The sequence below is a fragment of the Onychomys torridus genome, chromosome 8 (assembly GCF_903995425.1).
Source record: "Onychomys torridus chromosome 8, mOncTor1.1, whole genome shotgun sequence".
In the NCBI taxonomy this organism is placed as follows: Eukaryota; Metazoa; Chordata; class Mammalia; order Rodentia; family Cricetidae; genus Onychomys; species Onychomys torridus.
In genome coordinates this window covers 64,294,654-64,318,871 of record NC_050450.1, presented here as the reverse complement: position 1 = coordinate 64,318,871, position 24,218 = coordinate 64,294,654, and the positions used below count along the sequence as shown (strand labels likewise).

Here is a 24,218-nt window from a genome sequence, read left to right as displayed (position 1 = left end):
TTTTAGGTTGTGATGGTGATGTCTATCTCACTCAAGAGCTCTCAAGTTCTCCCATTGTGTGCTTGCTCCTCCTGCCCTGGCAGCGGCTACTTCCCCAGCCGTTAGGGATAAGCGTGCAGACATGGAAGAGAGCTTCCTCTCCTAGTGGTGTGGGCCAGGCTGCCCACTTTGCAGAGTGGGACACATTTCCTTTGAATGCCTGGCAAAGGTCATCTTCCAAAAGAGGGCTTTGCGAACAGTGTCTAGTCTGTGGCTCCACTCTGGTTATTCTTGCCTGAACGCCTTCTGTTCTCTTCTGGGGTTTTGTGAGGTTTGTTTTTTGACCTACAGTAACCCCCAAATTATGGAGAGACAAGCAGTCCTAATTGGGAAAGCTGTGGTTGGCTCACAGAATGGAATCCATTAAACGCCTGTCAAAGAATCTTAGATTTTTCTCAAGGCTGCCTAATTACCTGCATTCAGGGGCAAAGTTCCTACCTAGCCCTGATGACTCAGAGAATATGGAAAGATAAGAGTGATTATAAATTAAAAATTGTGGTGGGTGGGGCTTTGTGGCAGACTCCTAGAATCCTAGCACTATGGAGGCCGAGACAGATGAGGAGATGGAAGTCGCCTTTATGGTTGGGGATAGAGCTTGGGGAGAGTGCTTGTCTGATCCATCTACCACACTACCCCAAAGGCCTGCCAAAGGTTTTGTTTTTACCAAAACAGACAAACTGGAGAAAACCTGTGAGATGGTCAGCCTGCTAAGACTGCTTCCCACTTAATCTGAGACGTCTTTCAGCTTCTGTTCCATAATCAAGCGGAATTTGCACAATTTCCACGCCTCCTTCTGTTCAGGGTAATTTTCAACAGTCAGAAATTAAGACCAGCTTCTCAGCAAACTCCCCTCTATTTCCAAAGCCAAGGAAAGTCTTTACCAAGGATGCCAAAGCTTTCCAGAGTGGTGGTGAGCAACTAGCTGCTTGTGCCCCTTCGTTTGTGTTAAGGTGCAAGTAGACTGCATTCCACAGGCGCCCTGAAGGAAGTACTGTGACTGGCCATTGGAGGCAGCCAGAGGAGCTTTCCCCGGGCAAATGGAAGGATAGCTCATACACAGAGAGAACCATTCCCAAACACACCTTCCACGCACAGATCCGTGCCCAGGGGAGTCCTGACCCCATGTTTAACTTTACTTTGAAGATTTATTTTGGTGTGTGTGTGTGTGTGTGTGTGTGTGTGTGTGTGTGTGTCCGTCCGTCCGTCCAGAGAGCACTTTGGATCTCCTGGAACTGGAGTTACAGATGGTTGTGAGCCACTGTGTGGGTACTGGGAATCCACCCCAGTCCGTGGAATAAGAGCCAGTGCTCTTAATCGCTGAGCCATCTCTCCAGCCTGCCCTCCTCTTTTTGCTTTTTTTTGGGGGGAGGGGGTGTCTGGAGCTGAGGACCAAACCCAGGGCTTCTACCACTGAGCTAAATCCCCAACCCCCGCCCTCCTCTTTTTGAAGCAGTTTTTTACTCTGCTGATCTCAGACTTGTGTCAATCCTCCTGTCTCAGCCTCCCAAGTGCAAGGATTACGTACAACAGCCATACCTATCTTGTGCTTTTTTAACTTTGAATTATATTGTTTTAAATTTATTTTAATGTACACACACACCCATATGGGTGCAGTAATGCATGTGTGGAGGTCAGAGGACAACTTTTAGGAATTAATTTGCTTCCATTATATGGGTCCTACTGATGGACTCAGGCAGCAAACACCTACCACTGAGCCATCTTACCAGCCCTCGTCCCAGGTATTGGCTCTGAGGCTAGCAAACTTTACTGTCAGAGGGGAATACAAGAAGTAGGTCCCAGTTGTAGGTCCTGGACCCTAGCTGTAGTGGCCAGCTGTGTCTTCCAGCGTGGGAGAGGGAAATGGCAAGTTCAGGTCAGAGAGGCCACAGAGCAAGACCTACTCCTAAAACTATTTAAGTAGGTTGGATCCTTTTTGTGTGTGGGACCAGGAAGCTCAGTGAGGGAGAGTGATGCGCCCAAGGATATGTGCCCAGATGTGGGGTGGACCTCATGGAGACCACTGCTGCTCGACAGAGTTCCAGCATTTTAACATTGTGGACTACACCTCGGAAGGGGAGGAGCCAGGACCTGACCAAAGCCTCCTTCCATTTTCCAGATCCCAGTAGTTTTCAAATGTATAAGCCATGGGATTCTTGCTACACAAAATAGGCTTAGAAACTTTATTATAAATAACATGTTTTGAGCTTAAATCTTTTCAAAGAAAATCAAGAGAGGATGTTGAAACTGTTGAGTAAGTGGAAAATATTTCTGGGATCAACGGCACATACTTGGAGGCAGGAGGGTCAAGGGATACCCTCCCCTGCCTGGCAAGATGGCTTAGTGGCCACAGCACCTGCCTTTTTTGTAGATAGAGAACAACCTGTGTTTGGTTCCCAGCACCCACTAAATCAAGTTCCATGGGGTTGATGCCCTTTTCTGGCCTCCTTGGGCACCAGGCATGTGAGGCCAACCTGGTCTACATAGTGAGTTACTAAGACTATTGTCTTTTTTTTTTTTTTAAGGCACACCTGGTGGCACACTCCTTTAATCCCAGCACTCAAGAGGCAGAGGCAGGAGGATCTCTGTAAGTTTGAGGCCAGCCTGGTCTGTATATCGAGTTCCAGGACAGCCAGAGCTACATAGTGAGACCCTGTTTCAAAAAAAGAAAAAAGAAGAGGATGAAGAAGAAAGGGAAAAGTACTTTACACTTAAGGTCATAAATGACCATTTTTATTTGGTTTTTTGTTTTGGAGACAGTGTAGTTTTGGTGCCAGTCCTGGATCTCTCTCTGTACCACCACCACCTGGCAATATAAATGACAGTTTATCATTGGTGTTTTAACCCAGCATCTATCTACTTTATTGCTGCTTGCTTTGGTTTCACAGATTCTAGAAAACTTGATCGGAAATTTTGTAAACAAACAAGGAAGTGGTGGTGCACACCTTTAACCCCAGCACTCAGGAGGCAGAGGCAGGCGGATCTCTGATTTGGAAGCCAGCCTGCTCTACAGAGTGAGTTCCAGGACAGCTGGGACTATATAGAGACCCTGTCTCAAAGAAAGAAAAGAAAATTTGAAAAGAGTGTCCTTCCAACCACAGATATTCTCTTCCCCCACTCTGTGTGTGTGTGTGTGTGTGTGTGTGTGTACAAGCATTGTGCACCACAGTGTGCATGTGAAGGTCAGAACAGCATTGGGTGTTGGTCTCACAATATCTCTTGCTGTTAGCTGCTGCCTCTCTCAGGCCAGTGGTTCCCCAAGCTTCCCATCCCGATAGGGCCACACTGGGATTCCAGATGCAACTGGATGAACTCTGCTGTGTTGGATTTTCATCTGAGTTCTAAGGATCTAAACTGAAGTCGTTAAGCTGGTGCAGCAGGCACTTTACCCATCAATCCAACTCCTCATCCCAAATATATTTTAGTACACGTACACACACACACACACACACACACACACACACACACACACACATAATTTGTGTGCTAGGTCTTTTTTGAGCTCAGGCTCACCTCAAACCCTCAATCCTCCTGCCTCTCAGCCTCCTGCCCAGGCTGAGTTGCTGGGGCTACAGCATGTGCCGCCATGCACAGCTGCAAGCACAGATACTCTAATTAAACAGAGGTGCCAGGGGCTGGAGAGATGGCTCAGCGGTTAGGAGCACTCTACTCTTCCAGAGTTTAATTCCCAGTAACCACATGGTGGCTCACAATCAGATGCCCTCTTCTGGTCTGCTGGCATACATGCAGACAAAGCATCTTTATACATAAGTAAATCTTTAAAAAAACAAACAAAGCCGCCAGGCACTTGTGGTGCACACCTTTAATCCCAGCACTCGGGAGGCAGAGGCAGGTGGATCTCTGTGAGTTCAGTGCCAGGGAGTTCCAGGACAGACTCCAAAACTATACAGAGAAACCCTGTCTCAAAAAACTAAAAAGAAAAACAAACAAACAAACAAAAAAAAAAAAAAACAGAGTAGCAAGATAAACTCTCTCCTAAACTGCCCTGTAATGTGAATTGCTAAACAGTCTTATTAATTAATAAAAAAATAAAAAATAAAAACCTGGAGCCAGATATTGGAGTGAAAACTGAGAGACCAGGGAATAGGACAAGCACAGTCAACCTCACCTCACCGACTCCTCAGCCCCCAGAGAGGGACTTGCTGTTTACTCACGCCTATGTACATTTCTGTGTTCTGCCTTCTTATCTCCTCTCTCCACCCAGCTATGTCACTTCCTCTTTCAGCCCTGCTCTGTCACTTCCTGTCTGTCTGTACAGACCTCCAGACCTCTATGGTTAACTAGTTCTGGGATTAAAGGTGTGTGCCACCATGCCTGGCTCTGTTCCCAGTGTGACCTTGAACTCACAGGGATCTGGATCAATCTCTGCTTCCCGAATGCTAGGATTAAAGGCGTGTGCTACCACTGCCTGACCTCTATGTTTAATATAGTGGCTGGCTTTTTCCTCTGATCCCCAGATAAGCTTTACTGGGATGCATAAATAAATTATCACCACACTGCCCTAGCAACAAAAGAACTTGCCAAGGATCCTCATCAGCCCACCTATGACACCTTTAGGAAACACACTACGTTGGTAGTTTTAATGTTTAGTTTTTTAGGAACCAAAAAAAAAAAAAAAATGTAATTTTAAAGTAAAGTTAGGGGCTAGGCCTATAACTTGGTTGGTACAGTGCTTGCCTAATATGCATAAAGCCCAGAGTTGGATCCCCATCACTACAGAACTGGAGAAGATAACACACGGTTGATTTTTTTTATTTTTGGTTTGGGTTTTTTTTTTTAATTTTGAGCTGAGGATCGAACCCAGGGCCTTGTGCTTGCTAGGCAAGCACTCTACCACTGAGCTAAATCCCCAACCCTTAATTTTGCTTTTTAATATATGTATGTATGTCTATGTGGGCAGTATATGCATATGAGTGCAGGTACCCTTGGAAGCCAGGAGGGAGCATCAGATCTCCTGGAGCTGGAGTTACAGGCAACTGTGAGCCACCCAATGTGGGTGCTGGGAACTGACACGGTTGTTGAGAACTGAACTCTGGTCCTCTGCAATAGCAGCATGTGCTCTTAACCACTGAGCTGTCTCTTGAGGCTCTGGTGGTACACACTTGTATTCCCAGCACTTGGAAAGTCGGGGGCAGGAGGATCAGAAGTTCACGATCAGCCTCAGCTACAAATGAAGTTCAAAGAAGGCTAGACTAAGAAATACAAGATCCTGGAGAAAGAAAAAGACAGAGACACACAGAGAGAGATAAGACAGAAACGGAGACAGACAGAGACAGAGACAAAAGAAAGCATAGAATCAAAGCTTTGTGGGGATCCCCCTTATGCTATCTCCATGTAGGTCTGGAAGCTCCTATCCCTTGTTTCTCTGACCTTGGAAGATAGGAGGTTTGGGCCTATGGCCTTGCAAGAAACAGTCACATTCATTTCAAACGGCCCACTCATTCAACAATAGCACCTGAACTGTTGCCCAGTTTCTGTGTAGAGAACCTTGGCCACCTCCTCTGCTAAAAAGACACTTGGGAAAGCTCTGGTTAACACCTATTCTGCCCAGCAGTCAATTCCAAGAACAAGGTACATGTCTTAGGCCCTTTCTGTTGCTGTGAAGAGACACCATGACCAAGGCCACTCTTCGAAAGGAAAGCTTTTAACTGAGGCTGGTGTCATGGAGACACACATGAGGTCTGCATCTGGATATGAAAGGCAGCAGGAAGAGAGGGACACTGGGCCTGGCTTGAGCATCTGAAACTCCAGTGACATACTTCCTCCAACAAGGCCACACCAACTCCAAGAAGGCCACACCTCCTCAGCCCTGTCAAGTATGCCGATCCCTAATAACCAAGCATTCCTTATCAGGGACTAGAGTGGTCCAGCCCTTTGATAGTCCCCTCCCAGGGTCCAGGAAGAATCTACAACAAGCTGATAATTTAATCTTTGAAGAAAAGAAATGAATGTATGTACACGAAACTCCTTAGTCCACACACTTTATTATTCTGTGTCGGTTCTCTCTCTACACAGCTTCTATTCTGCTCTCGTGCCTAGTCCTTTCTTGCCTGATTTCTCTCTACATTACCTGCTGTCCCCTCTAAGTTCTATCTTAATTCTCTCATCTTAGCTCCGCCCCATCTAGGTTCCCATCCATCTAGTTCCTCCCCATCTCAGCTCCTCTCCCATCTCCTTCTCTCTCATCTTGTTCTTCCCCATCTGACTCTTCCTCATCTTCCATATTGTTCCTCTAGTCCTCTCTTCTAGCCCTTCAATCTAGTTCTTCCCTCTAGTTCCTCTCCAGTTCTTACCCATCTAGTTCTTCCGTTCTCTTTTTCCTCTCTCTCTCTCTCCTCCTCTCTGTCTACTTATTCTGTCAATTCTCTTAGCAATCCTCTGGCTGAGCAAGGTCACCGGGCTTGAATTCTGGTCATAAAATTGGTAAGAATTTTCCTCAGGCGGTGATCATCAGGCTTTCTTTTACAACCCAAAATGGGAGTGGGAAAAGAGGAGGTCAACTGAGTGCTAATGACCAGTTAGTATATCAAAAGGGGATCTATGTGCTCAGTCCACATTCCTAGAAGTGGTTAGCTAAGAAGTTAGGGGTCTATTAGTAAGGTTGTATAAGAAAGGAGGGTCTCACCGTAAACTGCACAAGAAATAAAGCTATCCACTTGACCTAGGAGACAGGTGTTGTTTCGTTGGCTTTGGATGCTTGATAGGCATTTTAGATAAATAATCACTGTTAGGAGTTCTTGAGGACTGAACCCAGGGCCTTGAGCTTGCTAGGCAAGCGCTCTACCACTGAGCTAAATCCCCAACCCCAAGAAAATCATTTTAGGAACTTGACCTTTGGAGAAGTCCTTGACTTTTCCAAGTAGTAGCTTTTGCGACAGTAGCTGAATTCCATTACACTTTTTCTGCAGCTTGCAGCAATGCCTGTTCAAAGCACCACAGTAGTGTACGGGGATGGAGGGAGGAGGCTGAAAAGATGAAATCCTGAAAGCCTTGGGACTTTATAGCCAAAGCCCTGAGTGTGCCACACTTTCCAACTCTTCTTAGGAACTGAAATACAGGCATGTTGGTGTGTGCTGTTACCTCAGGAGATCAGTAGATGGAGATGGGGACCAGGTCTACCTCAGGACAACCCTTCCCTCCCTCTGGAGCCCAAGGTTAAGGGGGTCAATTACTGGGCACTTGCTACCCCACAGTAGTAAATCCTTCCTCCCTCCAGGAGAGAAGTTCTGAATTGGAGCACTAAGGTTCAGTGTACCTTATTGATTTGGGGACTTTGGCCACAGTCCCTCATTTTGCAGAGATACCAACTGAGGTCCTGTTGCAATCAGGCTGGTCTCTACTCTAAGCTACCCCATATTGTGTAAATTAGCGGTTTTTCAGCCTGTGCCTTGCCTGGAGTGACTCCACCTGGGTAGACTTGTGAACAGCAGTAGGAGTTCTAGCACAGACTGTGCACTAACACAGACTGATAAATGGTTGGTTCCCAGTTGGACAAAGGGCACCACCCTATAAATGTACCAGGGTGAAGTGGGGCTGTAGGAGCATGAGAGAGCCATGTCCGAGGATTCATGGGAAAAAAACAAAAAACTGCTTCCTCATCTGGGCCACCTCAAGAGGAAGAAGCCTAGTACTTTGAAGGGGAGAGACCCCACTGATTCATCTGCCTGGACCTGCTGTCCATCCATCCTCTTGTTCATCTGGTCCTGCCCTTCCACCTCTGCAGCCAGACTCAGCTCTGTGGCTCCTCTCAAACCTGTGGCTGGGCCCTAGGTACAGCGGCAGACCCACCCTTCCCTCACCTGCTACCAGTTTACAAGGACCTAGGGCCTAGTATAGCTTCATTTTCATTTACTTCTACATTTATTTAAAATATATTGTATCATATTTTATTTATTCAATTGTTGTGCATGTGTGGGTGTGTTCCTCCTGTGTGAGGCCGGAGGATAACTTTCAGGAGTCAGTTCTCTTCATCCACCTTGTGGTACCTGAAGAATCAAACTCAGGTTATCAGGCTCAGCATGGGCACCTTTACTTACGGATCCATGCTTCTGGCTCTTGCTTTTATTTTGAGACAGAAGTTTACCAGGATGACCTTGAACTTTCTATGTAGTTCAGGCTGGTCTCAAGTTCCCAATCCTCCTGTCTCAGCCTACCCTGTAGCTGTAATTACAGGTTGTGATTCAGGTGGCAGAAACAGGCAGATCTGTGTGGGTTGGAGGCTAGCCTGGTCTACATAGTGAGACAAACAAGTGAACCAAAGACCTGCTACCAGAGCTGAGGAAATGCTTCAGCCTGTAAAACACATTCCTCCCAACATGAGGACTGAAATTAGGGTCCCCTGGCGCCCACACAAAGCCCAGAAAGCATGGAGGTTGGCCTGTAATCCTAACTCTCAGGAGGTAGAAACAGAATCTTGGGAACAAGGTAACTCTACTTTGGTAAATATAGAGAAATCCGGGAAGATATCTGACCTCCACACATGTTAAAAAAAGAAAAAGTTGGTGCTGTCTCTTGCCTCTGCAAGGTGGTTTTGCTGAACACTCCCTTTGATGGTGTGTTCATACCTACTTCTCCACATCCCCACTCAGCCATGGCCATGATGTTTTTTCCGGCATTGTGGGCTAGAGGATGCTGTTGCAGCTCTATGCGCAGAAACCCAGGAGGCAGGAGTTCCTTTCCTTTTCATTGCACAAGACCAAATGTGACCCAACCTGTGCTGCATCTTGCAAGAAAGCTTGCTCAGTCAAAATTGGTTGTGTAAAAGACACAGGCTCTTCTGCCTAGGCTTCATTGGTTCAGCCATGAAATCCATGGTCATGCTTTCTTTTCCTCCCACCCCCCTTTCTCCTGAGAAAGGGTCTCATGTAGCCCAGCTGGCCACAGACTTGATATGCAGCCAACACTGACCTTGAACATCTAATCTTCCTGCTTCACCTCCCCAGTGCTGGGATAACAGGTCCATACTTCCTTGCCCAGTTTCCTGCAGCACTGGGGATCGAACCCAGGGCTTTGTTCCTGCTAGACGAGCAAGACTACCAACTGAATTACACGCCCGCCCCAGTGGTCTTCCTTTCTACATTGTGGTGAGGTAATAAATCACCAAGTAAAATAGAGTGAAGTAGTTCTTTTCATCCTCTGGTGGCCTCTGCTCTTCCTCCACTGGGGCCCGGGGCAAATCATATGAGATCTGAGCACTCAGACTTCTGCAGCTCTGTAGCAGAGAAGAGGTTTTGAAAGCCTGGCTCTCCATGCACGAGTCCTAGAGTGCTCTTTTGGTTACTCTTGTTTTACTTCTTATACAAAAAGTGCTTTTCAGTTTTAAACACCACAGTCCTGGAGGACTTTGTAACTCCAGTTCCAAGAGATCTGACACCCCCTTCTAATCTCTGAGAACTGTAACTCCAGTTCCAAGAGATTTGACACCCCCTTCTAATCTCTGAAAACTGTGTAACTCCAGTTCCAGGAGATCTGACACCCCCTTCTAATCTAGGACGTGAAGATCCAGGCACGCACATGGTGCACATATATACAGGAAAAATACTTACATAAAATAGATAAATCTAAAATTTTAAATTAATAAAAAAAAAGCCAGGCATGGTGGTGCACACCTATAATTCCAGCACTTGGAAGCTGGAAGCAGGAAAGTCAGGTATTCAGTTTAAGGTCATTCTCAACTACATAAAAATAAAAAAGAGAAAAAAAATATAACTACTGGGTTGGAGGTACCAGGACATAAAGAATTCTGATCCCCTAAGTTACAGAGGGTTGTGACACTCTATGTGGGTGCTGGGAATTGAACCCAGGTCCTCTGAAAGAACAGCCAATGATTTTGACTCCTAAGCCATCTCTCCAGCCCCAGGCAACTGTCATATGAGGAGCAACTGGCAGTACCCAAAGGCTCCCCTTCTCCATCCTGTCTCAGGCACTGTACAGTGCTGCATCCTCTCTGGTCTTGAAGCACCTTGGAGACCTATGAGGCTGCCTTTGCAGTGTGGCCCCACAGGTCAACTGTTTGTCTAAGAGACAATGACAGCATACCCTTCTATTTGTCAGCCAAGGAGTTGCTTAACCCAGGGCTGTTTTCCCAGCTTGCAAGCCCTTGTCCATTCTGAATGTGCCTAACAGAGCCAGAGAACAAATGCGTTGATGTAGGCCCAAGGAGGCCATGTGCCCTAGCCCTCTGCAAAATCCCATCTGTGTGTATTTTGCAAAGACCAGGAGTGGGCCTTTTCAAGTGTAACTAGAGAGTGCTTGGGAAAGTCAGCTCCGAGTTTACAGATGGGAGCATCCAGGTAGGGCCAGAGTTTACTGGCTTGTAGGGGCTCCCAACAGGGAACATTTGCCTGATTACATACCGGCCACACTTGGTCTCTGGGTTAATGTTGCCCCCTGGCTTGAGCAAACCACATCCCTCCACCTAAACTAGTGAGCTCCCAGCTGAGAGATTGGAAAAAGGGCCTGCTGGTCCTTCAGGCCTGCTTAGCTGTGAAACTGCCAAGCAAGCACCTGGGTATTGTTCTGGCTCTGTGCCCCTGTGAATCCCAAGGGCTCCTGGTTATCTCCCATCCCCACCCCAGCCCAGTGCCCACCCTCGTGTGGGTTGTGTTGGGTTACTAACCATTAGAGCATATCTTTGTCTTAAGCCTCCTGTGTGCTGGGATTACAAGTATGCACCACAGTTCCTGGTTTCTGGCTAAAGCACATCTTTTTCATACAGCCTGTTCCCTTTAAAAAAGAAAAGAAAAGACAAGGTCTTATGTAGCCCAGGCTAACCTCAAACTCTCTAGGTAGTCAAGGATGGCCTTCACTTCGTGAATTTCTGATTCCTATGTCTCCATCTCCCAAGTGCTGGTATTGCTGGTAGTGCCACCTACCTTTCCCTTCTTTGCTGAAGATGGCAGTCTCCTTTCAACGTCCTTTGAAAACAAGGACTTTAATCTTCAGATACTCAAAAGACAAAATTAAATTCTATTTTTTAAAGCCTTTTGTTGGCATGAATACAGATAAAGGAAAGAAGAGATCTGATTGGACAGGGAGGCAGATCCTCTACATTATTTAAGAGAGAACAACCTGGAACCCTGGAGGCTGGAGACTGCAAGGTGCCATGGATGTGGACACAAGCCAGCAGCCTGAGCCAGGACTAGTTTTAATCCACTGGCTGGCTTTGCTGAAGACAAGCTGTTCCCCAGAAACAAGGGTCCTGCCTGGCCCTAGTCTGACTTAATTCCCATTTGGGCATCAGTTTACTTTAGTGCAAAAACCCCCACAAAAATGCAGGACTAGCATCCATTGTCAGGCAGCGTTTGTTCCTGAGGCCCTGCTGGGAGAGGCCTCAGGCTGAAAGCCAAGTTCTGTGAGGACATGGTGCCTCTGTGATCTAGGCCTAGGGGTGATGGCCCCTCTCTGAAAGGGCTGCTTTGAGATGAGGCCAATCCCTGTGTAGGCTCCGTGATCTCTCTGGGCCATGCTTGTTTTGTCTAACTTACCTCCTGGTTTCTACAGACACCCCAGCTGCTCCTTAAATAAAAGCCTGTCTCCAAAACTGGGATGGGATGGGTTAGGAGAGAATCAGGTACCTTTTCCCTTCCCCTGGTGACTTTATTTTATTTTATTTTTAAACAAGGCCTTGTTATGTAGCCCTGACTGGCCTGGAATTTCCCCCAAGCTTTAATTAGAATTTTCTGAGCAACATCCTGGGGGAAACATCTGGAATAAGATGTAGGATGATGAAGAATCCTCATGGCAATCTCTTTAAAGGCCCTAGTATATGTACAGTTTGAAGTTGGGTATTTGGTTCACACCATAATCCTGGCACTTGAATGTGGTAGGCTGAAGCAGGAGAATTATCTAGAATTTCAGGCCAGCCGGTAAGATTTTGACTTAAAAACAAAACATTTAACATCTAAACTCCGCCGGGCAATGGTGGCACACACCTTTAATACCAGCACTTGGGAGGCAGAGCCAGGCAGGTATCTGTGAGTTCGAGGCCGGCCTGGTCTACAGATCAAGATCCAAGATGCATCAGAACTACACAGAGAAACCCTGTCTTCAAAAGCCAAAATAAATAAATAAATAAATAGATAGATAGATAGATAGATAGATAGATGGATAGATAGATAAAATAAAATCTAAACTCACTACTCAGGCCTTCAGAGATAGAGTCCATTTCCAGGATCTGTGCTTCAAGGCTCGTACAAGGTTACAGGGTAAGTCCCCTTCTCAGACCCCTTGAGCCAGTGGTTTAGTTCTCTCTCTTTCCAAGAGCACCTTTGCCCCTGCCCCCAGGAATGCCAGGTGTCCCAGGTGAGGTCTAACCAGATAGGATTATTGGCACAAGTTGGTAAACAATTCTGCGTGGAATGGAGGTTCACCATATTGGCCTCTTCATCATGAACAGACCTATGGTTAATTCTCCAAGCCCTTCTGATTTCTGCACAAATCAGTGCTAAGCAGATCTGAAAGAAAGGGAGGGAGGGAAGGAAGGAGGGAGAGAGGGAAGGAAGGAGGGAGAGGAAGGAAGGAAGGAAGGAAGGAAGGAAGGGAGGGAAGAAGGAAGGAAGCAAGAGAGGGAGGAAGGAAGGAAGGAAGGAAGAAAGGAAGGGAGGGAGGGAGGGAAGAAGGAAGGAAGGAGTAGTGGGTTACTCAGCTTATGCTTTGAGAGTTTCTTGGAAGTTCTCCAGAGGCAGGAGGATGCCCTGCTTGGTCTGTGCCTAAAAGAGTTGGGAGAGGTTGTTCTTTGCTGTCAGAGAGAACCCATACAGGCGGTAGACCAGCTACTCCCTGTGTCCAGTTTGATGGCTGCTACTCCTGGACCCAGAAGCCTCTGTGACATCCTGGGCCAGCTGCTTAATGATGCTGGCGCCCTGAGGACATGTACCCAAAAGAGTTCCCTGGATTCACTTGAACCCTCCAAAGCTGGAAGCTTCATATTCTCTTTCTTATGCTAGCACCTTTGATGACTCCGTGGATCTTCTACCAAAATGTAGATAGTGTTCAGAATACAGCTCAGAGGGTGGCAATGTGGCTTCTCAGGCTCTGGAGTCAGCAAGTCCCAAAGTAGGCAAACTCCCCACAATAATCTGCACTGAGATGGAGTGTGGTTGTCAGAGCCCAGCATGCTGAGCTTTCTCAGTCTCCAGCTCTTCTGGCCTACCAGCTCCTTGGAGTAATTGCCACCTTCCTGGCCATCTTTCCCAGTATGACCAGCTCACGTTTCACACCCTCAGAAAGTACAGAGGTTCCTCCTCTGACACCAGGGGTCCAGTACTGCTGAGGTGTGCAGATGTTGGGATCAACCGGAGTGGGGAAGTGTGACAATGTCCTTGCGTTAGACACTTGTCTGGTACCATACACTGTGGATTTTGTAACCTGTCCTCATGTGCCCTGGATGAATGAACAGCCTCCCAGTACAGCCCACACCAGAATGTATCCTCTGTAGAAGGGATGATCCTGGCTTTCGGTTCACAGCTAGCTTCCTTCTACTTATCATGTGATTTGAAGGCAAAGCAAGTCCCTCTGTCTCCTTATCTAAAAGTGATGGATAGAGAGAAGGGAGGACTGAACTTGGCTGCCAGATCCAGTAACTCTAAATGTGGATTGTTAACAAATCTGACCCGAGCAGGACAGATATTTTGTCTTTGCAGAGTTGTGGACCGGGCTGTGAAGGTGGGTCAGGGCTGTCCTCTGGTGGGGTATATGGCACTTGCTCAGAGCTGGCACCCGATGGTTCCAGGACCTCAAGTAGCATTAGAAACGCCAGGGAAGTGTGGTGACTCTGTACTTGGTGCTGACCCTGGACATCTCTATGAGAAAAAAAAGCATTGAATTTGGGCAGACCCCCAATGCAACTAGTTTCCACTGAAGAAAGGCTTCTCTGTCAAACCTAACAGGAAGGGCCACAGTCTGGGTTTTGTTGTTGTTGGGTTTGGGTTTTGTCTTGTTTTAGAAGGGATCCCCTCATGTGGCACAGGAGCAGAGTTCCTGAGAGTGAAAAACCACCACCACCAACAACAACAACAAACCCGTGGCCTCCATAAGGGGGTCTTGAGTCCCAGAACAGCCAGCCGCTGATCAGTTTGCTTGCTGGTCTCTCTTGAAGATCTAAGCCTGTGACACCCTCAGAACTTTCCTGCCGGGCCTAGCCATAGCCTGTTCAGCTAAGCACCCCTCCAGGGAGTGATCAACGACCCCGGAGTCCGGAGGAGTAGGCCGTCTCTCTCCCGGGGCAGACCTGAGAGCCAGAGCCGGCCCTGCTGAGCCAACAGGCGGCCGGAGCCATGCGAAGCGCATTAAGTATTAATAATTTCCAGTTGTTTGCTCGTCCTCCCCCCCCCCCCCCCAGGCCTCTGCAGGCTAGGACTCGGCTCTGGCTCTGGGCTGCCAGATCTAGAGATATTAGCGCCTCCGGGGGTCCGGGGGACAGGGCAAGGGGCAAGGATCCCCGCACACCCCAGGGACAGGGTGGGGGGCCGGCGGAGCCCGGCAGCCTTGCCAGCGGGCGACGCGGCTTGCCGCGGGGGAGGGGTGCGGAGGGGGCGTCGCGGGAAGATGGGGCGCCTGCAGGCTGGGCGGCGCGCAGCGGGAGCGCAGCGGGAGCGCAGCGGCCCCTGGTGCACGGCCTCTCGGCGGTCACCATGGCTGGGCCGGCCCCCGAGGCGGGGCGGAGGGCGGGGCCTCGAGCGAGCGCGGCCGCCGGCGACACCCGGACAACGCGCCGGCGGCGGGGCGAGGAGGGCGGCCCGGAGGGCAGCGGCCCTGGCCCGCGTGTGCGGCCCTCTCTCGCGCTCCAGCACCGCTCTGGCTGTGCCCCGGCCCCGCCACACGCGCAGCCATGGTGGGCCGGCTGAGCCTGCAGGATGTCCCCGAGCTCGTGGACACGAAGAAGAAGGGCGACGGCGTCCTGGACAGCCCGGACTCGGGGCTGCCCCCAAGCCCTAGCCCCAGCCACTGGGGGCTCGCGGCGGCGGCGGGCGGCGGTGGAGAGCGCGCCCCGGTCCCTGGGGCGCTGGAGCCCGACGCGGCGGCGACCCCAGCAATCCCGGTGAGTTGCTCCGTGCGCGGACTTCTCCCGGTCCTGGCCCACCCGGAGCCCGCCTGGGGACTCACCAGCGCTCGCTGTCGGTGCGGCCACCCGCCCGTCGAGACGGCGTGGCCATCGCCGGGAGCCGGGGCGGGAGCGCAGCGAGAGAGCCTGGCCAGCTGGAGCCAGTGGCTGGAAAATTGTCTTCGCCTGGGAGGCGCGGGAGACCCGGGAGAGGCGAGCCGCGGTCTCCTCCCTTCGAGGTGGTGGCCCCCGGGGCTGCCAAGCTGCGGCTCGACCACATTCCTGCCGGGGCGGGCTGGGTGGGGCTCCCGGGACACGGACAGGGAACTAACCGGGCCCTCCCCACCCGGGGGCCCACGCCCGGAGGCTTTGCTCCCAAGGCGGCCTCCCTCTGCCGGGACCTGGGAGAGGGGTGTGTTCTGGGCTCCTGGCACTAGGCAGGCTAGCCTTTGGGAGACCCGAGGAGTTACACCGTGAGCTTTCAGTGTGCTGGTGGGCCCGGATCCTGAATACCTAACTCAGCCAGAGTTCTGATCTTAATGAGATCAGAGTCCTCCAGGTGGTCAAGGCTTTGAGAAGTAGTAATCCTTTTACTTAACTTTTTGCAAGAAAAACTCCAAGTCTGTTTTGCCCAGGGATATCTGTTCAGGTGGTGGTTTGCAGGCAGAGCTCAGGAGAGGCCACATCCTGCCTACAGTAGAAGCTCAAAGTAGGACTTAGGGGGGGCTGTTGACTGTGCCTCCCGTGGGGTGGTCAGTGGCAGTGTTGTTATTCTTAAGGACCATGGTGAAGCTTTGGTGGTGTGGGCCTTTTTGACCTACTGACCCTGTGTCAGCAAGCCTCGGCACCTCAGACTTCATTCCAAGGTGAAGCTTGCTTCAGCTTGGCTGTCTAGCCTTCTAGCCTCATCCTACCTGCTCTGACCACAGACCAGAGACACTCACGGGTGCTTCTGATGTCACTTCTTCCATCTGACATGAACCTTGACCCTCACCTGTCCCATCCAAGTCCTGATGTCACCTCCTCTGGGAGCTTTCTCAGACATGTTCCAGAACCTGTGGCTTGGTGTCAGTCCTTCAGTGTGTCCTTGTGCATTTATCTCTCATTACTGTTGTTAACCCACCTCATCTCCCTCCCACACCTAGATGCCCAGGGAGTATCTGCCTGGTGGGCAAGAATGAGAGACAGGGAACGGACCCCTGGATGAAAGTTGTCTTGGGGGTGTGGGAGAACTACCCGGGGTGGCCATATAACCTTGCAGCTTCCAGAGCTGCCTGGGATGTGCCCTCCTGACGGGAAGATTCTAGCAGCCAGAGAGCAGAGCAGGACCCACTGTTTCTAGGTCGTGGCCATACCTCATTACTGATGCTGGTTTGACCCGTGTCCTCTCCCTGAACCCAGAATCACTAAGCTCCATCCTAGCCCGGGAGCAGCAGTACTCCGAGGACTCTCAGCCGGTCCTTTCGGCTTTTACGTCTTGTCCTGGTAACACAGTAAAGATCTCAGAGCCAACCTTCCAGAAACACGTGCCTTCTTTGTCCTGGGGGGTGGGTGGGACTGCCACTTCCACACCCTGGCAGAGATGCAGTTCTTGCTCTTAAATTAAGCAAAGAAAATGACAGACCTCAGAAAACCAGAGCACACAAAGGGCTGCAGAGGTCCCTCTGCACTGTGTTTATCTCAGCACACGAGCGCAGAGGGCCGATTCCAGCAAGCTGGGTGACCAGAGACCATCACCTAAGTTTCCCCGATGAGTCAAAGGCTGTGCCTTGCACATTGCACATTGAGCTTTCTGGCTGGTGGAAGGTGACATGGAGCAGCAACACCCCGTGCCCCACTGTCACAGAGTTGCAGGAACCCTCTGTCCACCCCAGAAGGAAAGGAGGTGGGGAAGGAGGGGTGGATCTTTACCTTAAATCCAGGGGTCTTTTTTCCCTTGTGTGGCCTTCTCCAACTATTGCTGAGACGTGACAGCCGGGGAAGGGGGCGGGGAGGGGGGCGCTCTGCATAATTGAAGGTTCTGAAGAGTTAAGCTTGAGTTGTGGGGCTTTCTCACCACAGAGTCCTGGGGCAGGGCAGCCTCTCGCTCTGGCCTCAGTCCTGGTGTGGAGTTCACCATGCCAGCTTCCTCTTCTGCCTTTCACAGCCTTCCCCCAGTGCGCAGATAAAGACGTCGGGCCTGTGGCTCAACTCCCCCGAGGGCACAGAGCACATTTAGGATGGACCTTGCCTAATGTGCTCAGGGGTGCAAGGCCCATCACTGAAAAGCGGAGCTGGAGGAGTGATCTGGGATTTGAACCCCGGACCTTCCTGCCTTGTCCAGTGCACTCCCCATGCCATGGGCCAGGCCTGTCCTTTGTAGGGACAGACTGTAGTCACCCCGGGGGCCCCCTTACGGATGCTCAGAGGCTCAGCCTTCTGTGGAGTGTATGCTTTAGCCCGTCAGCCTTAGGTCTAACCACTTTCTCCTCTCTCCCCGAAGAACCCAGCATCTCTGACCCACTCGCTGGCTGCCAGCTGCTCACCACGGCTCTGTCCCCTGTCCTTCGGCGAAGGAGTCGAGTTTGACCCCTTACCACCGAAGGAAATAAAGTGAGTGTTTCTTAAAGTGTTTTTAAAATTCCAGGTACGATCGCTTATTGTTTTAAAAAGTTAGTTATGAAAATGTACCAAAGACTGTTAATAGTTTGACTTATTGTCTTGCTCGATAACTAATTAAATACACAGAGATCTTCCATTTATTTATGTAGCTAGTTAGTTAAAGTTTTCAGATGGGGCCTTGCTATGTCGAGTTAGCCGGCTTGGCATTCACTATGTAGCCCAGGTTGTCAAGTTTAGGATGATATTTCCATCTCCGCCTCCTGAGTGTTAGGATTACAGGTGTGCCACACTACGCCTACTAGACACTCTTTTTAAAAAGGTGAGATATTGTGATGAAGTTCTTTATGCATTTCATCCATGCCTTTGGGTGCTAAAGATTTTGTTGAACATTACTTCCAGAAGGCACTCATCCTCTCTGTCCCACCTTGAAGGTGTTATGACCCTGTCTCATGTTACATCCCTGGACAAGTCCCCTGGGAAGATCTCACCCAGGATTATGGGGGCAAAGAGTGGTGGAGAGGTTCCAGCAAACAGCTGTCTTTTTTAGCAAAAGGAATTTGACTTCTGGAGACTGGAGGATTTTGTAGCTGGAGTTTCAGTTGCCTGCACACAAAGGGGCCTTTGATATGGAACAGAGGGAGGTTCACCCATTTAGAGGTGAGCAGGTTAGCCTTTTATTCCCCGGGAGCTTGTGTGTCTGACAAAACTAGGACTTCGTGACATCAGCTCCCATCAGTGTCTTGTGACTCCGGGGAGAACAGACAAAATGCTGGTTCTCAGCCACGTGATGCTTGTGGAGACACTAACATCTGTGAAACTGCAATATTAATGTAGCCAAGTTGTCAGTGTGATGCTTCCAGAACACATTAACCCCCAGCCATGAAGGGTGTGTACACCTACAGTCCCAGCTGGCGCCCAGGAGGCTGAGGCAGGTGTGTGTGTGTGTGTGGGGGGGTTGCGGTTCCTAGTCTAGGCTGGCCTACTTAGCAAGACCTTGTCCCAAAATAATAATAATAATAATAATAATAATAATAATAATAATAATAATAATAATAATAAAGCAATTAGGGATGTAAATGGCAAGTTAGTTTGTGGCCGTCAGGGATGCACTTGGCTTTCATTGATAGGGTCAGGTCCCTGGGTCCCCCCAGAGTTGGGAGGTTTCCAAACCGTAGTCCATGTAGGCCAGTCGCTGAGGCTAGGGCTGTAGCCAAGCTTCTAGAACTCCCAGCACTCGGCACTTATACACATTAAGAAGGTGCTGCGTCACTGGAAGATGTAACCTTATGGGACCACTGTCATATATGTGGCCAGTCATTGACCAAAATGTCTTTGTGCTGTGTGTGACTTAGTCACCCCTACAACACTTGGCTGCATGTAGACACTGTGGCCCTCAGAAAGGATTCTGAGGTGTAGGCAAGTTAAGCCACTAGACTGAAGGCTTCTAGCTTATGCAGGTGGGAGTAGAATCCAGGGTTGTGGCCAGCTCTGGGAAATGGTGAGCTCAAGGTAAACTTTGGAAGCCTGTGTGCTGCATTTAGGTCTCAGCTCAGGCCTGGGGGCTTAGCTCAGGGGTAGAGTTCTTGCTTAGCACTCAAGGCCATGATTTCTATCCCCATCCCTGCAGATGTATCAGTCAGTCCATCCCTTCATCCATCCACCTTCTCACCCAAGTCCATCATCACTCAGGGACACTGTGACCTTCATCTCTGCATCTTGCTTTTCTTCTTCCAGGGCGTTTGGGACGATCCCTTTAAATACTCCCATAGACTCTGCTGCTTCTCTCTGGTATAGCCAAGTTCAGTGTTTGCACCCCAGGAGAGATGAGAGGTCACACTTGGGACCCCATGCTTCTAACTCAGCGGACAGCTTCATGCTGGCTTGTATCTCCCTACAGGTACACCTCCTCAGTCAAGTATGACTCTGAGCGGTACTTCATCGATGATGTGCAGATGCCCCTGGGGCTGGTGGTGGCTTCCTGCAGCCAGACAGTCACCTGTATCCCCAATTGCACGTGGCGAAACTATAAGGCTGAGGTGCACTTCGAGCCCCGCCACAAGGCCGCACGCTTCCTCAGCACCACCATCATCTACCCCAAGTACCCCAAGACCGTCTACACCACCACTCTGGATTACAACTGCCACAAGAAGCTGAGGAGGTTTCTGTCCAGTGTGGAGCTCGAGGCCACAGAGTTCCTGGGTAGTGATGGTCTCTCAGATGGATGCTGACTCAAGCTAGCTACTTGAGGTTGGGCCAGCTGGTCATACACTGCCCTGGTCCCCAGACCACTCTGGACAAGTTGGGTAACATTGCTGTTGCATATCATCCCAGCCCAGAGGAGGCTGACCTAGAGATACCTCTAAGCCTAGCCAGGGAAAGAAGAAAGAAAAAAAAAATCTCTGCATCTTATAATAATAGAGAAACTTGGCTTTGTTTAAAATTTTTTTAGATAGTTTTTTTAAAGGAGCATATATATATATATCCTGGCTGGTTGATGCAGTTTCCCCAAAGTCTCAATTTAATAAGAAAATAAAGATAGGCAGAACAATGGCGTCAGGACCAGCTGAAGTGAGCTTGTCCTCCATTTTCTGACGAAGGAAGTGGGAAAGTCTCTGGAACAGAAAAAGTGGGTTTTAAGAAATGTCAGCCATGCATATCTTCATTGCTGAAAAAAAAGAGAGAGAGAGAAGGAGCTACCTCGGTGGACTGTGGTGCCCAGATGTGCTCAATCTGTGGAGACTCGTGTTCAGGACCGTGTTCCATTTCTGCTTCATTTGTTCTTCCTGCTAACCCAAACTCTTAATATTATCAAAATCTTTCTCATGGTATTAGGAGAGAACAACAAAAACCCCAGAAGGAGATGCTCTGCCTGTTCCGCCGTCGCTGGGTTGGGTAAACAGCTAGTCCTGTCTGGGGCACCGCAGCCGTCTGGCTCGCCAAGGTTGGTTCCGGGCTCAGGCTGTGGTGCAGCCCTAGCGTGCTTGGCATCTGGTTAACATCTCCTTAGGCTTGTGTAATTCCGCTCATAGGTATTTTGGGGTTTTGAAATACTTTCCCTTTTTTTTTTTTTTTTTCCACAAGGCAAAATGCAGCAGAGGCTCTTTTTGAGAGGAACGGCATTTTAAAAGAATGCTTTGGAGAAACGCATGTGGGAACTGTGTGGAAAGAGACTCCACTGCGGGCCGCCATGCCCAGGGACAGCTGTGATAGGCAGATTCGAATGTGACTCAGACCCTCATGATCAAATGTCTCGATGGACTGGTTCTTAGGACTGTGATAATGTCAAAACTGGGAGGAATTGGGTTTAGCCCAGAAAAGCAAGGAGTATTCCTTACCATTCAGATGAAGCTAAGATGAATTCGGGAGTAGGGAGTGACAATTCAAACACCACAGCCTTGCCTCTGTGGTGATGGGGGAACATTTCTTTCGGACCACTGTATACACAGAAGGAACTATCGTGGAGTCGGGGATGAGTCAAAAGTGTTTCCCAGCAGCAGGGACGATGCTGGCCCAGTGGGTGCTGTGCACCAGGCTGCTGCTGGTCCCATGCCCATACCCCAGGCCTGGCCCTTGCTTCTTAGAACCCCCTCCCAGGCCCCACAGTGCTGGAGTGAAGAAAGTGGCAAACTGATTTTTATTCCAGCGCTGGAAAGAACAAGTTGTACATATTTCCTCTGAATATTTCCAAATCTTGTCAGGTGGGTTACAGAGACTCTGCCTTCTGTGATGTCTCTGGGTCTCTGCAGATGGCTTCCGTCTGTCCAGAAAGCAGACTTGAGAACGTGCTGGCTATCCCGGGGCCACAGCAGGGACTTGTGATCGGGGAAGAGAGGTGCAAAGATAATCACTCTCATGTGAAGACGGTGGCGATGATTAGAGCCACGCTGCCTAGCCTGTGTCCCCTGCAGACAGACAGCCATGTCTGCTCTGTTGTGTTTTTAACTCATGCCCCTGGGCAGACAGGTTGCTGGCCTTGGGGTCCCAGCTGACTAGGGTGCAGCTCAGTTGGGGACACACTGGGGCACACAAGCTCCTCAGTCAGACTGAGTAACAAGTGCTACTTGGCTTTGGAAAAGCCTTTATTGACAGAAGTGGATTTTCTGTCTGACTCTATACTGTCACTGAGGTGGGAAATACAATTTCTTTTTGCAAATACAATTCTTTTTTTTTTTTCTTTTTTCTTTTTCTTTTTTTTGAGACAGGGTTCCTCTGTGTAACCCTGGCTGTCCTGGATCTTGCTCTGTAGACCAGGCTGGCCTCGAACTCACAGAGATCCCCCTGGCTCTGCCTCCCGAGTGCTGGGATTAAAGGTATGTGCCACCACCGCCACCCAACAAATACAAGTTTTGTTTTGTTTTGTTTTGTTTTGTTTTGTTTTTTGAGACAGAGTTTCTCTGTGTAGCTTTGCACCTGTCCTGGAACTCACTTTGGAGACCAGGCTGGCCTCAAACTCACAGAGATCCGCCTGGCTCTGTGTCCCAAGTGCGTGCGCCACCACCGCCCGGCAAATACAGTTTTTGAATTAGGAAAATCACAAAGGCTTTACTCTGCCCCTTTGGAGACACTTGTTTTGAGTTCAGAATGATGATACCTTAAGACATTTTTTCTTCTCTCTCTCTCTCTCTCTCTCTCTCTCTTAGTTAAGTTGGATCATGTTAAATTCAGGAGTTCAGGCAGAACCTTCTAGGTGTGGATGGAACCAGAACCATCTCAGTAAGTAGAAGCAAGCAACTGTGGATGTCTGATGTGGATGGAAAGGCAGGTTTTATGCGGTTAGGTTATTCGCTAGGAGCCAGCTGTATTGAATCTTCTCGAAACCTGCAGGCCTGGAAGCTGGGTGGCATCCTGGGCCATCCTGAGGGAGGTGTCACCAGCCCAGAGCAGATCCTTGATGGTTGGCAAAGTAGAAAAGGAGATTTTTAAAACTCACACACTTGACATTCCTGCGTGTGCGTGAGAGACTGGGTGTGTTCGTTATGAAGCTTTTGCTCTGTTGCGTCAGCTGTGGCTGTTGTGGAGGCTGTTTCTAGAGAAAGGTAGTTTTCCTTTCAAATGTCCGAAAAAGACTTCATTTGACACTCTTCCCGATTTTAAACTTAGAAAGTATTTGACACACACCAAAAGACAAAAAAAAAAAAAAAAAAAAAAAAAAGTTTTGAAATTATCTTCGACCTCTGTCCCACTCCAATTTTGCTTTGTGACTTCTCCATTTAACAATAAATTATCTAAAACCCAGGGATGCTTGCTTTAGAATTTATTCACTCTGTTTTTTATTTGTTGTTTTTTCTGGTTTTGGTTTTTCTTGTTGTTTGTTTGTTTGTTTTGATAAGTAGACACACTGTGTAGCCCTGGCTATCCTGGAACTCACTTTATAGCCCGGGCTGGCCTCAAACTCACAAAGACCAGTCTGTCTGTCTCCCAGGTGCTGGAATTAAAGGTGTGTGCCACCGTGCCTGGCCTGTTTTTATTTTTATTTTTTTAAGTAAAATTATGATGTTGGGATCAGCAAACTGAGGAAATACCTCATCCCGAGAAACCCCCCACCCCAGAAGCCCTGTTCATGGCCAGGCAGGCAGTCTACCCGACAGCCATCCTGCCCCTGCTTGCCTCTTGAAAAAATTTGACACGTTTTTATTTGTTTGAGATAGATTCCCATGTAGCCCAGGCTAGCCTCAACTGTGTAACCAAGAATGACCTTGAATTCCTGCCTCTACACCCTGAATGTTGGGATTACAGGCACGCACTAGCATACCCAGCTAGACATGATTTTATTTGACTATTAATACGAAGCTGTGAGGAGCCTTTCTGGGGGCAGGGGTGGATATTGATTGCTGGGCACACTTTTAATAAGGTAATTGGATTCCAGAGTGGATGTGTACTCTTCCCTGACCTTGATACTTCTGGAAATGTGGCCATGACTTGGGATGTCAGGTCACATCTCTCCACAGTGCCTTTCAAACTGCCATTTTACAGGAAAAATGCATGCCTGGGTAGGATCCACCCTGCTTTTCTTGAGGTACAAGGGAGGCTGTGGGCTGAAAACCCCTGCAGGCGCTGGACAACAAACCAGAAAGTAGAACTTATCTAGAACCCTCTGGAGACTTCGTGTCTATGACCATCAGATGGAGTGAGTGAGTGTCAGGGGCACAGCAAAGCTATCTTGAGTTGAGATGTCCCCTCACTGCCAGGGTCTCAAAATGAGGTAGTGGAGGGAATGCACATCTAAAAAGAAAGATTCGGGTTGGGGATTTAGCTCAGTGGTAGATTGCTTGCCTAGCAAGCACAAGGCCCTGGGTTCGATCCCTAGCTAAAAAAAAAAAAAAGTAAGATTCACAGTCTGATGAAGTAAAGCCCTCCAGAGGAGCAATGACTTCCTCTCACTTGTCCCAAGGGTCATAGCTGGCCCTTACAGAGAAAGATGATCGATTAGCAAGAGGAAAACGTACAGATTGATGTAGCGCATGCTCTCTGAGATGTGGGGCTAGCAGAATAAAGACCTGAACGGTGGCTGCTGCAT

At 49.1% G+C, this 24,218-nt stretch overlaps 1 protein-coding gene across 1 annotated transcript; it reads left to right on the top strand.

Moving 5' to 3' along the window:
- Positions 1–14,730: 14,730 nt before the first annotated feature.
- On the top strand, positions 14,731–21,899 carry Rflnb (refilin B). The gene is made up of 3 exons (XM_036196306.1): positions 14,731–15,097; positions 17,583–17,692; positions 19,599–21,899. Exons 1-3 carry the CDS (start codon positions 14,888–14,890, stop codon positions 19,927–19,929), a joined length of 651 nt encoding a protein of 216 aa, XP_036052199.1. The 5' UTR covers positions 14,731–14,887; the 3' UTR covers positions 19,930–21,899.
- Positions 21,900–24,218: the final 2,319 nt, after the last annotated feature.